The 17,237-nt window shown below is 39.5% G+C and overlaps 1 protein-coding gene across 2 annotated transcripts in view; it reads left to right on the top strand.

The window, feature by feature from the left end:
* The first annotated feature begins 8,337 nt into the window (after nt 1-8,337).
* Nucleotides 8,338-17,237, top strand: part of Ptx1 (pituitary homeobox homolog Ptx1) — a 31,504-nt gene continuing 22,604 nt past the window's right edge. The window contains exon 1 of one of the 2 annotated variants that reach the window (XM_083051826.1): nt 8,338-11,021. In XM_083051826.1, coding sequence (XP_082907952.1) covers nt 10,685-11,021 — 337 coding nt within the window. In that variant the 5' untranslated portion in view covers nt 8,338-10,684. The remainder of the gene's footprint in view (nt 11,022-17,237) is intronic. The other variant, XM_083051827.1, reaches the window with a different exon arrangement.

The following is a 17,237-nucleotide window of genomic DNA, read 5'->3' as shown; positions in this document are numbered from 1 at the left end:
TGTCGCGAAAGGGAGAGACCAAAGATCACTAAATAGAAACATATCTTACAATATCTTAAATAAAATTAATCAAAAGGTAATTGCAGAGAATATATATTATAAGTAATGACTTGCAGTGATGACATCAATAATTCTCATTTGTTTATTTATTTATCGATTTCTGATAATCGTGAAATAAACTGCCATATTTCTACTGATTTTATTTTATTTTAATTTTTTATAATTATATATTAGAAATCACTCTCCATATGTAATTATTATGATGTCATAATAATAGTTTAATTGATACTGTCAATATTATATCAAATTTCTTGTTTCTGCGATGGTATTTCATCAATCGATTTATAAGACAATAATAATAAGTGAAAAAATATGTTTATGGTCGAACCGTCGCGTCGGCGCGAAAGGAGATATGTAATTCGTACGATCGTTAATGTTTGCCATCCACGTACATTTAATATCTCCATTGGCGTTTAAACACAACCAATGCGTGCTGTCCGCTTTCAATAGGATTAGTCACGCACGAGACTCGAGTTTTGCCAATAATAAAAAAGGAAAAAAACACCTGCTTATCTTACGCGCCTCTCTTTATCCACGTAATCCCGTGCAACACGCATTGGCCCACGGAAACACAATTGTGGCTATAATTTTTTGTCATCAATGTTATCATTTATTTTGTTTTCATTAAATTGTTATCTATTTCGTCGTGCATATTACTCTGTATATGATGCTGATGTTTAAAATCAAAAATTAATTGTGAAGATAAATTGCTATTTTTAAAAAATCTATTAAATAAATAGATAGATATTAAACTTTTCGTGATAAAAAGAAAAATATTAATTATCGTTATTTTTAATTAAATATTTGTTTTGAGACTTGAAAGAGAAAAAATTGATCTCGTTTCACGTATTCAAATTCGACACACAGTTCGATAAAGATTGAAAAATATACCTGTGTGTGACAAAAGATTTTCGCGAGCTAAGACAGGTGAACCACAAGTGTGAAAAGGGATATAGAAAGGAAGATAGAAGAACGAGTATATACGTAGGTAGCTATAACCGGCCAAAGAAGGAGCCGCGATAACCGTGGCGGTGGCAGAGCAGAGACTTCTTTGTGATTGAAAATTGATGGAGTGGAATCAAGGGGGCTGAAGGAGTTCGGGTAAGGGGATGACGGTGCTCGCGGTTCATTTATCAAAACACGCAAAAGGGTGACGCCGTTTACACGTGCGCGTTGAATTTTAGAGTAACAAAGAGAGCTTAGGTAGCGCGGAGAAAAGAGAATTTTGCCTTCCATATGCTCTTTTATATAGCGATGAAATAGTAGTAGTTATAATCTTATAGATGTATAAATAAAAAATTAATATATTGCGATATTCTCTTTATTCTGATGCATTAGATGCATATATCCCTAATAGCACACATGTTAAACATTCTCTAGACATTCTCTGAACACGTTTCGAACATGAGTATTGTTTAACATGCTCTAGACAGCCTTTAAACATCTTTCGAACATATGTGTGCTGTTAGAGTAATAATAAAAACGTAAGAACATTGTAATATAAGATTCTGTATTTTAAACATAATTAACTTGATATCGCTATTTGATAGATTAATTTTTTTTAACGTAATATCATCTAATAATAAATATATTAATATATAATAAATATATTTCGTTATGAATTATAAATAGGATACAAAGGTATACGAAAAATAAAAAATAATCCTTTTTTTTTAGATAGAATTAACTCGAGGAAATCGAAACACAAAGATCAGACGATAGCGATGTCAAGTTTATTGAGAATCGAATCCTATGCTATGTATTTAAAGAAGCGCGAAACGAATCCGCGCGCGAAATCGTTTGCTCCATTGAAAGCTCGTTAACGAGATCGTCGCTTCTAATGCCACTAAGCCGCACTATCACCGGAAGGCTGACCGAGTAAGAAGCCAAGTTTTCGCCTACTTTCCGTCCATCTTAAATAGGATTAACCTTAAACTGGGAATAATCCTCGCCGTATAATCGGCCGGTAAGCGGCATAGTCGCAAAGGACCGATCGATTCCTTGCATTGTGACTTATTATTCCGTTGCATTTTCTTTTCAATTAATCGCAATCCCATTTCTTACGGTTTTGACTAAAATATTTTTAATAAGTAGCTTGTAGAGAGAGATATGTAATATAATTTCAGAGAGAGAGAGAGAGAGAGAGAGAGAGAGAGAGAGAGAGAGAGAGAGATTATAAGTTTAATACATATTAAATATTTTATATACTGCTGGTTATTAAATAATTGCAATACTATATACATATATGTATAGTGTTGCAATTTTAATAACTAATGTACATATTGTGTACTTTCAATTAATTTATTTCTAATAATTCATAATCGGTATGTGGATTTTAAAAAGCTACCTTCCTTCACTTATTACATATGTGTGTGTATTTCGATACGAAATTTATCGGCCGCAAAACTCGATCGTGCAAAAAACCGAGATTGTTCTCCCGAAACTATATTTTGTTCTACGGATAAAAAGACATATCAGCGATCGCGAATTTTTTAACAAGACAAGACACGAAGCGTTTCTCAATATACAGTTCGTCCGGCGAACTACAATTCACCAGCACCACCCCTAACGCGACGCAGCATCCCCTCCTGCGGTCATCGGCTTTCCCTTCTCTTTCATACCCCACGCCGACGAGCGAGCACGAGGGGATGCAAACTGCTCCGCCCAGCCACGTGACTATAGCGTCGACTGGCGGGGGTGGTAAGGGTACAGAGAGGGATGATTTGGACCGAGAACACTTCCCCTACGTCGCTCTCGTTACTCTAACTTTCTTTTTCTCTCTTCTCTCCTCGGTCGGCTTCTCGACGACTTTATGCCTCATAAAAATGATATAAAATTTGTAAAGACGGCGCGCTGTAACGACCGAACGGCTTGGCCGTATGGAGTGGGAGCGAAGGGTGAATCGAGGGAGAAAGGAAAAACGCACGAGCGGTCCGAGAGAAGGGATTCGAAAGAACGACTGGCACCACAGTAAACGAAATCGAAACAGAGAGCAACCTCTCAGGTCTTTCTTGACGGCAATCGATATGATTCCTTTTCTTACGAGAATAAACTTGGAACGGTTCGACATGTATATGTGCGACAACGCGCGCGTAAAGATGTACGCGTTTCTCTTCGTTCATATACTTGACGAAAGATGCTTTGGCGTGTTTGGATGTCAAAGTGTCAGAATTATTTTGAAATTATCATGGCACGACGCGTGAGTGTTGTTCATTACATGTATTCAAAAATCACCGATAAAAAGATTCTGTTCGAAGATAAACTCTCCGCGCGTCCGATGGACGTGTTTTACAATCGAGATAGATAGATTAGCCATTTTTATCGTACAAGCTAATCGATATAAAGAACAAAAATCAATTGAGGATATTGTAAATTATTGCGTATCTTTCTATAAATCATTCGATTTTTCGAAATTACGAAAGCGATAGCCGACACTTTATTTTAATTGAATCGGTAAGACGTTCATATACTTCTTTTCTTTAAAAAAAATGTATTTTATTATGAGGTTTATATATTTGTTTGGATTCATAAAGCTTGATTATAGAACGCTATTTAATTATTAAAGAGCTATATTGACTTGTTTTTTTTTTAATATAGAGAGATTTATTTTATTAATGAACATGTATACATTAAAAAAATATAACGAAAATTTACAATGATAACATAAAATGCAATTGTATATATAAGAAGATAGTTTTTCATGAAACATATCATATATATACGTATATAAGAAAAGAATTACTTTTTATGCAAATTCGCGGATTAATCTTGAATGGGCTAGATCAACAATATAAATTTGTTAATCGGTGAATCGATTACCGCGCAATAAATGTCATGAGATGCGTATCGTTCTGAGAATGGCGATAACGGAGGATCGAAAAATCTTAGAATGCGAATTCTTTGCCTCCCCTTCGAGGTCTCTTTGTTAAGATTCGGCGATGAAGGAAACGAAACGCAGGCACAAAGGTGGGCATTATCGCGTGAGTCAGATACGAATCTTGAAAACGATATTCCGAGTATCGATTGTTTGCGCCACGGGCACGTTTTACTGTCGCTAGTAAAACACGAGCTAGTCACGTCGGCATTGGCGCCAATTGATCTGCTCTCTTGCGGTCATAGAAACGCTTCGTGCCGTCGATAGATCCTTTACGGCGGCCGCACCGAGACCGACTTATCTCACCTATTTTGTCGATATATTTCGAATATAAACCGGGATAAAATTTCTCGATCCGTTCATCTTTCCGTAAGAAGTGGAGAAACGAGAGTGAATCCGCGTTTAAAAATAAGACATGCCTGAATTAAAGAGTTTAGTGCGACAATTACTTTTAGTTGCACGAAGTCGAAAAAACATGAATTAAAGATAATCATCAAGATTTAATATCAAAAGTCAAGTGGACGTTTCCTGAGAAAATACTTATGCAAGAAAAATTATCTTCACACTGATCATGTTGCGAGAAAAGAGTAGATAAAGTTTTGATAAAATTACATTAATATATTTCGCACATTAAAAAATTATCAGTTAATGAAAATGTACAATTATTTAATTAAATTAATAGAAATACTTTTGTATTAAATAATATATCAAGATATGTGTGATTTGTTATATGGTACGTATTTGCCTTAAGCATGTATGTTTGTGTGTGTGCATAATACAATTATTTTTATTGATTTAAAAATGATCTGTTTTCGAACTTGTTCTCGTATGTCAATCGCATATTTTACACATTTTTGCATCGCATTGCGAAATAATCATATTCGCGGATAATATTTAACGTCAAATGCGCGTTCATGAGTCAAATTCTCGTCGTTAAAATGAAACAACCGACCGCTCGTAGCTGATAAATGTCTATCTTATCCTTTTATGGCATCTCGGCAATAACTTAGTTTATGGTTGTCGCCGATATCGAGCAAATGACAAGTGCAAATAATAATCCCACGTATGACGCTGAGTAATAATTCCAATTACGAGTGTTAATTAGGTAATATGAGACTCTGTTTCTGGCGGCTCGTAAAACCAAAAGGTACGATAAGATTTATGGGAACCAATATGAAGACCAAATCTAGCATTGATTGTACACAATTTTGGTTTCATATATATATTATTAATATTTATTATACATTAATAGCAAAAGCTTCCTACTTAGAATATAAATCATTAGATTTTCGCAAATTTAAATTCATTTTAAAAATCTTTCTCAGGTGGACATGTTAAATTATATCTGTGCTTTCTCAAATTCATCAAGTCTTATTCTCACTATGTATAATTAATATTAAATATTTATTTATATTACACTTCTTTGTCATATTTATTCTCGCAAAACGAATGAAACTCAAAATCGCGCACAATCATACGTTTGTTTTTAAATATAGCAAATAAGAGACTATCTATATTTTAGAGGATAAAAAACTTCTGCCAATTTTCCAATGTGAACACCCCATATGTGCATGTCGGATTCAAAGCATAAAGAAGCAATAAAGAAAAAAACAACGCCGACGACACGTTCGTGCCGTTACACAAAGTTTAACCATCGATAGAATGGGCCGATTGTCGAATCGCAGTCAGGGTTGAACGTCGATCGAGAGAGACCAATAGTGAATAGTCGATGCAATCGTGCGCGACAGCCACGGCATTGAGGCCAGCCGCAAAGCCGTGCTGCGCGTGGCTCTTCTATATACAGAGATAATCCGTAATCCTTCAATTATTATCGAATTACAATAATTATGGCCGGACGTATAATGCAAATGCCCGATTCTGCCGATCGTGTCGAGTAGCGATAGAAACGGCACGTCGCAAAGTTCTATTTTTATTAAAGATAACTTTACTAAAGTTATTTAATTATTTAATTATTTATTAAAGTTATAGTATGTCAGTCATATCTGATGACTGACTATTAAATACTACTAACAGTAACACATTTGGCGTATCGTCGATCGCAAGAGGATAGGGGACATAAATTATTTTTCTCGCGTTACAACTCGGTCGCTTATATTTCGTCCGGGACCAGCGTCCACCCACGATCATCTTGGACTTTAATTTACCGTAGCAGAGAGTAGTTTCTCTAGCTTTTTCTCCCCAATGTCGCGAACGACGTCGCACTCGCCGTACGTTGTGTCCATATAACTTGGCCGACCACTTCAAAAATCAGGAAATACCCTGGCGAACACATCCTACCCCTCGTCTACCTTGTACATAATCCGTCTCTCACTCTAGTTTTCTCCCTTCCCTCCCCCTCTCTCTTTCTCACTCTCTCCCTCGTTTCCGTCCCACCAGATCGCTACTGAGTCGCGCCGATGTGGTATGCTCCCACTCTGGCTCTGAACTCTGGGAAGTCACACGCACACACTGGCAAATAACGCCCATGGAGCCAGTGTGGTAGGCGTGGCCATCTTGTCATTTGTCTCTTCTACTTTCCCCGAGGCGTTAGGGGATCCCCGGGATGGCGCTCTCTGTTCCTAGCTTGACGTATGTACTGCCGCTACAACCCCCGTTTTCGTATCGCGCTCTCTTCGTTTTCCGCGCGCCCACCGCGTTCTCCACCATCGAGTGCTTTAGAGTCGCAACGTCCCTCCTCACCCACGTTTACCCATCATACCCACCGATGGCCATTCTCCGTCTCTTTCTACATTTTCCCTACATCCATCGCTCTCTTCCGCACGCTCTTTCGGAAAAGACGCTCCCTCCCTCTTTCATCCCCCGGTGCCATTCGTTGCGTGACAACTTCTTGACGCCAGTCACGACGTCTTCGGCTTCCCTTTACCGACGACGATTCTCTTACGAGTATCACACGCGGCCTACTTCGTCTTTGACCCTTTCGTATACTGTTCCCCACCCTGATAAAAGAAACAAGTCATGTCTTCTAAGTAGCTACAGAAATAACTAATAGGTTATTTGGTTATTGCAATACTCTATCGATATCGCGAAAATGGAAAATATAGCTGAATCCAACTTGCAATTCGGAATTATTTTAATTTAATGAATTCTAAAGCTTAAAATGAGATATCATTCGCGGCTGATCTTACATTTATCTTCTCTCCTTATTGTCTTCAAACTTTAACGCACATAAACAATCAGACTAAATGAACAAATTAATATTATATATGAACAAATTAAACGATAACTTTAAAATGCAGATAACAAGATAAATAATAAATTAGAGCTTTAAAATCCATCTCTTGAACTTTACAACATTTGAATATCGAAGAAGAACGAATGTACTCTTTAAATTGTTGCCTATTGCATCCAAGAATTATTTTCGAGATTATCATGCTTGATGCACCGAAAATGTATTCCTTCTCATTTAGGATAAGAAATCGCTAAAGTCGCGGAGTAATGTGTAATATAATAAATTTCAAATTCTCAAACTAATCGCGCGTGAATGTCGCATCTGTATCATTTGACAATAGACAACCGGGAATTCTCGTTTCTTCTCGAGATCTCTCGCGCACGCGTGCACGTACGAGATAAGCATTATTGTGTTCGAGTCACACCTCTCTGGAATCAAATAGTACGCCCAATATAGACGACTGCAGATGTCATTGCAGGCTGATATTTACTTCGACTGATAAACCGAGCGATAACAGCTCAGTTTCGATTAAGCACGACTTTAATGTCAGACAAATTCATGATCGTAAAATTATCGAATCGATAGCACGATTATATTCAAAATAGAACAACAATTTTATCAATTAGCCAATTATAATTATAAATAAAATATTGATTATATACATCTTTTATTTGTAACTCGCGATCATTGTCAAATAATTTTTTAATATTAAATCAAGCTATACTCTTTAAATTGCAGACAATTATTCGATAGATTTATTAAATATATAACGAAAGATTGTATATGATAATTTCCTAATAACTATTACTTCCTTTTTTCTTCCATTTTATTTATTTTTCTTTTTAATCACGAAAAGTGACAAGATTGACTTTTTACAACTGCATAGAGATATTTAAACTTTCTATTCATTATTTTACTTGCGTGTGAAATTTTTTATATAAATAAACAGATATATATGTATAGCGATGTATCTCTCGTAAAGGCAAGGGGTAATCATCAAAGCTATTCCGACGACGAATCGCGATCTTTCGTGATCAAGGCGGTATGAGGTCGGCTGCGAGAGAAACAACAAACAATAATCGTCATAGTACGGCAAAATCCGCAAGATCGCCACCGCTGGTCCAAGAGAAGGGAAGAGAGGAAAACACCACGTGTGCGTGTGCGTTCGTCCGAAGGGGCGAGTACGCCGGCCACTGTCGGCACCGTAGGAGAGATGACGCGGGGTCAAAGGTGGGGTTGGAGTTCGAAGGTAGGGATGGACCGGAAGGGGTGCGCAACAGTGACACCGAGCGTTGACCGGCGTGCGACCGCCTTGGCTAACTATCCCGCGAAAAGAGAGACGCGAAAGATCGCGGCGGTGTATGAAAAAATACGAAGTGATCGAGAACGAGGAAAATAATGACACAGATAGAACTCTAGTTACATCTGCAGGGGGAAATCGCGCCGTCGCTGTAGTCTAGATACGAGACGGAAATTTCGGCGATAGAGATCGCGCCGAGATGCGAAGAAAAAGGAGTGATTCTGGAAGAAGGGATGCTGCGTGAGAGAAAGACGTTGTGGAAAGATTGGCTGGAGGGAGAGTGCGAGAGGAAGTAAGAGATCGCGAGATAACGGGTGAGAACCCGCGTTACGTGGACAAGGACGGCGCATACGATCGCGGGGGTGCGGGCGGACATGAATCGCGGATGAACGGCACGGAAAGAGAGATGCGACTGGGTGATCTAGACGAGAGAGAGAGAGAGAGAGAGAAAAGAAGCAAAGCGGCGGCGCGAGCACAAGCGTGAGAGATCGTGCAAAGGGGTGATAGAAAGCGAGGGGTGTCGGAGAGCGAGCGAGACGTGTTAGATAGGGGGGGAAGTTGGGATGCGGCAGCGAAGAGAGAAGAAGCGGATGGAGGGGAGTAAGAGCGAGCAAACCGGAGGGAGAGACGCAGTCAGACAGTCAGGCAGGCCGCCCGGCAAGCAAGGAAGGCAGGCAGGCAACCAGGCAGGCAGCCAGGCAGGCAAGCAAGCTAGCAGGCAGCCAGTGCACCAGCCAAGACCACTAGATCCGCTTGGCTTACCGACTTAGAGACTTAAGCCGGCAGGCAGTCCGAAAGGCTCAACCGGCTAAGCCTGGCAGACCCACCTACCAACCGACTTACGCCGCGGTAGCCACTACGCCGCGTTCCATCCACCGACAGGAAAATCGGGATACACCGCTGCGACCGGCGGCACCGCCGCCGCCTTCTTATATTTTCCTCCATCACCGTCTCCCGCGCCGCGCTTCTCCTCTTTGACGTACGTTAAGGGCGGAGGTTGCGAGTAGTGACGAGTGTCGCGCGGACATCATCATCGACGCACGCTCGTGCCGACGACGACGACGACGACGACGTCAACGTCGTTGCCCGCGGCCGCGGCGTCGGACGACGGTCGCGGGGAGAAGACCCCGTCGTCCTCGTGTCAAGTCGCGCCAAATCGCGTGTAAGTCCGCGCAGTGGAGTCTTAGAGTGGAAGACGAGATATCAGGAATCGAAAGTGGATAATATAGATCGTGGTATCGCGGAGGTGTCGCATTCGTTCGTCGCTCGCGTCATTTCGTCGACGTGACTCTTTAATCGGTGACGATAGATTGGTTGGTTCTTGGTGAACGCGCCTTGTCGAAGAGAGCGATTAGTGGTGGTCAGCGTAGTGTCAAGGATACTGAATGAAATTTCGACGTCTTTCCTGTCGATCGTCTTAATCGTGAGCGAACCTGGTCTACAAACGTTTTGCTCGAAGAAACTCATGTGAGAAACGTACAGGCGTGAATTGCGAAAATCGAGAATGTTTGTAATGATAGTCTCTGTCAAAGTAACAGAAAAATAAAATAAAAGATCGAAAAGATAGAAGAGCAAGAAAAGAAGAGAAAGGATGATAGCGCTGGTAGTTTAACCTACTTGAATGACGAAATTTATAACTCTTCGCCTTTTCTTACGTAACGTGGCGACGGTTATCTAATTTATCTGTCCTTCATAACGCGCGCGTTATCCACGTGTCTCGCATTGCTTTTCGGAGTTTTGACGTGTATTTGCGACACTCTACGTATTTTCGTCAATTAATCTCGGATGCCGACGGTGCGAAATATCGCCAAAACATCGTTATTAAAGAAATCATAGTGCAAACGGAAGAACGACGACATGCTGTAATCGTCTCTTGAAAAATCGCATAATCCACAAACATAATTTCCTCGCAAATCTATATCGAAAAACGTCATTACAAACTCCATCAACCCTGGACATCGGATTTCCAGCCGACGGAGGCTTTGACAGAACCTGCTATCTCTCAAAACTCTATTTTCTCTTCGGCAAAAAAAAAACAAATCTAATGTTCTCAGCTAGTTATCGTCTTTAAAGAACGATTGCTCCGATTTTCGCGACGATACTACGACCCGATCTACGAGACAGGAGAGGACGCTTGAATGTGTCCTTAAAAGGAGGCGGCGTGCAAATTCGGCGCTAATTCGCGGGGCCTCTCGCGGGCCAGGTTGATCGTGTCATCAAGTTGTAAGGAACAGTCAACACGACGTTAACCTTCTACAGTATGGACCGGGGCGGCGGGGCCGGGGGGAGCCTCGAACTCGCCGGGGGCGGCGGTGGAGGAGGCGGCGGCGGCGGCGGCGGCGGCGGCGGTGGCGGTGGCGGCGGCGGCGCGGATCTATGTCTTCAGGATCTCGTGATCGGGCCGACGAGCGGCCTCTCGGTGCAGCATCATCAGCACGCGGTCGCTGCGACCGCCTCGATGGCCAGCCTACACGGCGACCATCTTCAGGGCGCGATGCACCATCACGATCTACACGGTAATTCGCATCACGACACGTCAATGCTGCACAGTTCCAGCCACCAGCTGCACCACGAGCCGTTGGAGAAACTTAAACGTGGTGAGTCGTTCACAATACTAAAGACGACCGGCGATCTCTTCGATATTCTGACTGACGGGCTTATTGTTTATTGATGGGTTTATTGATTTATTTTATATGACTTGTATATCATTTGACTGCTTTCGTGGACAAACATTGGTACATTTAATAATATTTTTACAAGAATTAACGTGTATATCTCTATTATTGTCAACATAGTATTGTTCATAGCAACTTCTAAATCATCAGATTTCATAATTGTGAGATAAAATAAAAAGTTATCATTTGACAAACAGATTGGAGCAATTAGATTTTAGTTTGTACAAAAACAAAGGATTCATTAATGTTTTTCTCGTAGAATAATCGATTTACCTTGATATACGCATCCATAAAGTGTTGAGAGATAATTTACATAGTTTGTCCAAACAATAAGTACGTCAGATTATGCGATTTTTCATATCTAATAGTGTAATACATGCCTGTATAAATATACCACTTCAAGATTCAATGTAATTATGATCGAATATGTCATGCATAAAAATGCATGACGTGCAATGAACCGAATTCCGTTCTTTGAGATAGTGATAAAAGAATTAAGCGCGATAATGTCACGGTAAAGTGGCTTCCTGAACGAGTTCGGTAATTACAAGAGACGTGTTCCTTTGTACGTACCGATTCCGACGAGATATGAGATTTGCTTTTTCTATAATGTCGCTGCATTGTCGCTGCGTTATCGCGATGTAATCGCTTGTAGCTGACTTGCCGTTTGATTTTGTTGTGCGATAATATCGATCTTTTTCGCGCGATAAGTATCCGACATTTTTCCGCTGGCACTCTTTGCACCGCGCGCGCGAGAATTCGCGTCGAATTCGCATTATCTCGTGCATCACCGCCGAAAACCTCGTATCACAGACGTCTCGCTTGCGAAACAAGATTGATGCGTGTGACATTGCACAAAAGTAGGAAATTTTCTTTATTCTCCCCCGTTTTTACGACAAACCGCCGCGATAAACAAACAAACAAACAACACGCGACGCGTAAACAACCGGGTTCGATGAAATAATTCGACGAAATAAAAAAAACGAAACGATTCGATCGACGCGAATCAATCGCGATGAATCGCGACGTGACGCATCTGAAATATTCAATTACACGGTACCTCGCCGAGATAAACCTCGATAAGAAAGCAAAATTTAATATATTACGCCTCCGTCATTGCGCTCTTATCGAACGATCTGTAATCCAAATGCGTCCATCGCAAATACTTCCAATCTTGCAAGAGGAAACATTGAAATCGAATAAATGTTATTTTTGTTGTGAGCGATTGTAATCAAATTATAATGAATCATATATTGCAGGCGCACGCAATTTTCTTAAACAATGGATGATTCTTTGATAAACATGTAATCATATATTTAATAAATTAAAGTTAATAAATTAAATGACGGACTCGAGCTATTTTAACATTTTTTTTTCTAATTGCAATATCAGAGAAAATCTCTGATGAAATGGTGTTGATTATTGTCAAGTACTAGGCGAAACAGCGATAAAAATTTAGGAATAGCTTTGATAAGCACCGTGCCTGTTGTGTTATTTCACACGCAAGATATGAGATAAAACTTCAAATTTATTAAGTGTGAAGTGGCAGTGCGTCGCAGCTGAAAAATTAGGAACTCGAAATATTCGCATTTTTGTGAACTACATAGCACATAGTATATATCTATTTCTTGTGACAAAGATAAATAATTTAAAGACTATACGTTAAAAAAATTTGCTTATTGTTTAATCTTCTTAGAAACTGTAAATATTATACTCCCCATATTTATATTATTATTTCATATTATTTAAATTTCATAATATTTTTTTCTTTGTCATATTACATTATTCTTTCTCGTATACTATTTTCCCCTTATAATTCTTAACAGAAACTTTGTTTAAAATATAAATATATACTTAAGAACACGTAAAAATATTCACTATTATTTCGCGCTACAAAACCGCGATCGAAAATATCGAGGGGAATGTTTAAAATAGGCGGATCTCAAAGTCGAGTTTTATAATACTCCTTGTTCATCGCAAAGCAATATCGTTCGGCGACGTATGAATTCATGCGAGTATCTCGCACATACGGCGATCGACGAAGACTATTCTCTCTGGTGGCAACGCCACCACCTGTTTTGTGATTCATTAACTCACCGGCTTATCGGGATAAGGCAGACTTATCCAGGGCTCGAACCCGACACTGCGGCTAAACCCGATCTTATTCCAATGGCATCCTACCTATCCCCCTTTCGGTTTCATTCCTAGATCCGACGCTCTCATCACTTAGAATCGCAGGTATTATCTTACGAGAGTTACAGTCCTCTCGCAAATACATCGAATTTTCTTCAACGTTCGCTCTTTCCCGACGGTAAAGTGAGACTGACTCGATCTGCGCACGCAAATAACGTAGAAGATCCCGCGTGGGATAAATTATATTGAATGCTATGATTTTATATCGTCGCTCATGAATCCGTCCAGAGAGCAAAACTCGATTGTGCAAATTCACGTGAAGTTTTACAGTGACAGAGGCTATTCGTAACATTATTCACACGCCTCTCGTGCATTACGCGTTCCCGATAATTTTTTATTCAACTATCCCATTATCATTATATTCGGCTCACTTTCGCGTTACACGTTATTTGTCGTCGCGCTTGATCGGTCAACAAGTACGACAGTGATAAATCCGAAGCGGCCGCGGGCGAATTAAAATTTCTATCGGGAACGCTACCCCACATATTATTGTCATTAATATCGCGGCGGGATTACGCGAGCTCTATTAATACCGGCACGTCGATGGAAATTAATGCCAGCGTCGACCGCGATAAAAGCAACGCCGCCCTCTAATGAAAACGATGACGCGGAAATAGCGACGTCCGGTCGAACGATCACACCGAGATTACGAGCGAAATATACGGCGAGGAGAATCTCGCACGTATCTCGCGGAAAATCTCTGTCTGTACTCTCTCTTATTCGGCCGACGGGTATAGGCCCAATATTTTGTCAACAGGGCGGCATACGGTCTACTCCGATCCACACACGGCCCCTGTTAGTCATTAACTACCCCTTTATTATTATCGCGCGGCCTTGCGATCGAACTAGCAGATGCGCCAAAGTCATCCCTTGGTTTACCCCTCTCCCCCGAGCTAATGGTGTTGACAAATTGCTCGGCTAGCCTCTAGTCTCCCCGGGGAATGCGCCTGCAAAAGTCTCCTCGCCGCAAACTTATATAGACGTTTAGACGGGAAATTGGACCGTGAAATTCAGATTTTCGCATTTGTGAAATAAACTTTGTCGTGCAACAATCTCGGACGAAACTTCGAGTTTCTGAACGTAACAAAAACATATTCGTGCAAGGAGCGAAGTATTGCATTTGTTGAAATTGTTTCATTTTTGCGACCCCGTATTTAAGAACTCAATAATGATAATAATAATTGATTTATTGTATATTGATTATATTGCAGATATTTTTTAACAAATATATAATATACAATATATATTTTATATATAGCATATTTTTACTTGTAAGAAATATTTGCATACTTCTAAATCATAGTTATTTAAAAATTTAAAACTATGCATTTACGTTTGGAAAAATTTAGTAGTAAGTTTATTATTAATAGCAACATATTACTGACGTTGTTATTTTTGATCTACATAGTTAATTGAACAATTAACGGATATATTTTTTCGCATTTTACGGAATTGCTTCTTTTTTTTTTTGGATTATTCACGATCGACGAACACGATCGAGTTTTTCGATGAGCCGCGCTGATGTTACGGTTCGAATTTCTCGATCAACCAGCCAATCGTGGCGATCCTTTAAGCGCCGGGGACCGAACTGGTGGGATCAACATAGAAATGAACTGATTTCCTTCCCATTATCTCAGCTGCTGCGGCAAGGCAGGTCCCTGTCTATCTCAACAACGAGGTTTTGTGTACTCAGTAGGCGGTTTCAGTCGCCGCGCATCGGCTAGGATAGGCTCGTTCCCGAGGGTTGTCTCATCAAGAAAATTTCTGTGCGTGCCGAAACGTGAGAACCAAACGATCGGGTCAACAGTCCAAATGTATAACAAATGTCATGCTCGCCAAAACAGGTGCTATCGTTATATCTTAGAATTATGATTCAGAAAAATATTTTTCTATTCTTCCTTATTTTTTTTATTAAATAATTATATCTTTCTATTTCTAATTTATTTCTAGTTTATTCATTTAATATACATCTTCAGCACATTTTATATATATGCATTTAAACAATTTTTTTTATTTTATAATAAAATTTTGCTTTTAATTGCGATTATAATTATAATTTTAAAAAATCCAGATTATATTTTTCTAAAATCTTTCAGAAAGATATGATTAAATTTTCTCGAAAATCTTGTATAGAAAGGAAAACATTCGTCACGTCATAATTTCTCATTGCAATGGGATATTCAATACCCGATCGTCTGTCCTCGACATCTCAAATTCTGACCTTCGAATTTTCAAAGCGCCAGGCAGTCTGAGCCTGCGGAACCTTTCAATCTGTAGAATTTTTGGAAATATCTTCGTCACGCCCCTGTAAAATATACGAAGGAGCCACTCGTTCTCGGGTTACTTATCGGTTCCATGTGCTTCCCTTGCCCGTCAAAATGAAATTAAACAAATTTCTTGACAAGCGACAATGAACCCTATCCGAAGAGCTGTAGATGCTCGATGACATTTTCGTATTAGGCAAATAAACTAATGGATTGTATTGTTCTCTCTATTGTGAAGAAACAGATGTCCACATAGGACAAAACATTCTAAGATAATCTATTTCGGACACTCTATACAATAATAAGATAAATGGAAATATGTCACAAATCGCTACCATCAGCAAAAGTGATAATATAGTTAATATGAGAAACGTAATTATTCGAACGTGTAGTGTGAAAAAGAGAAGATTAAAATCTATTAAAATCTATGTTTGCATTTTTCTCGATATCTTCCAACAATAGATTTTGTGTAACGACATCCATCGGCATGACGCGCCGCACGAGTGCACGTATTTATAGGCATAGAGCGATTTTAAGACTCCGGACACAAAATACTTTGCTCCGGTGACGCATAGCGCCCGGTTGCGGTTGACTAATAAACGACTTCCTAAGGAAGCTAAGGATTAGGAGATTAGGGGTGGAGACCCAGCGGCAGACTAGGACTTTCTCTCGCCCGAGCACACAAGCTGCTGGGTCCGCAGGTGCTCTCACCATGCCGTCGTACCTCAACCCCTGACGTAACCCCGATGTTTCCTCCTCTTACGATCGCTTTAGTAATTATTGAACTCACGGCTGCGCTCGTCCGTCATTCGAGAAACGCTATCCCCTATACGTGCCACATTTTGCTTTTCTCAGAACGCGCCAATTTAAGAAAACACGCGTCTGTCAAAAAGACTCGTACCTCGCTTTACATGGTAAGAAAAAAATACACATGTGATAGATTAATAAAAAAAATTGAGGGAATTAATCTATTTCGAGAAAAGAATCAATCTAAGAATTAATTTCTGGTGCGAGAGATATTTTTATTCAAATGTATAATTGAACTCTATTCTATGCAGCATGTATTGTTAAAAAAAATTAGGCTTTAAGTTTATTTGCATTTTTCGATATAAGAATATAAGCTTAAGAGAATTCTGGACGATCGAGCGATTTTTCGTGTGACTTTTCAAGTGCTTCACAGCTGTGTGATACACATATTTCGCCAACCCTCGTAACCCCCTTTGTCATCGAATTATGTCGCGTCATAGTCCACTAAACACGCACAATTTTTGTGCCACGTGTTACCTATTCATGTCTACGTATTATCTTCTCATTGGCACAATGATCGCCGAGCATTAAATGATCAAGTCTTTGAAAAACATATCAATTATTCCATCGGAATGTAACATATTATATATCATTATATTCGCAAAAAAGAATAGAAAGGTATAGACATATATAACGATGTATTAATCTCTTAATATCTGAAGTCCATCTATAATAAATATAAAAAGATATTCTCGTTTTATCGCGTTACTATAATTATTTTTACTATTGTTTATATATGTGTAATATAAAAATATTCATTCATATGTGTGCACTAAAATATAAATAATTTTAACGAAGAAGATTACGTTTCATTACGGCAATAAATTAATAGCACCGGAATGTCAATTCGCCAAATATCTCTTGATCGATGTCC

The sequence above is a fragment of the Prenolepis imparis genome, unplaced genomic scaffold (genome assembly GCF_030444845.1).
Source record: "Prenolepis imparis isolate NDT839.2.m4 unplaced genomic scaffold, iyPreImpa1.0 SCAF_12, whole genome shotgun sequence".
In the NCBI taxonomy this organism is placed as follows: domain Eukaryota; kingdom Metazoa; phylum Arthropoda; class Insecta; order Hymenoptera; family Formicidae; genus Prenolepis; species Prenolepis imparis.
Note: the sequence above shows the minus strand (reverse complement) of the source record. Positions and strands in the feature narration are given on the sequence as shown.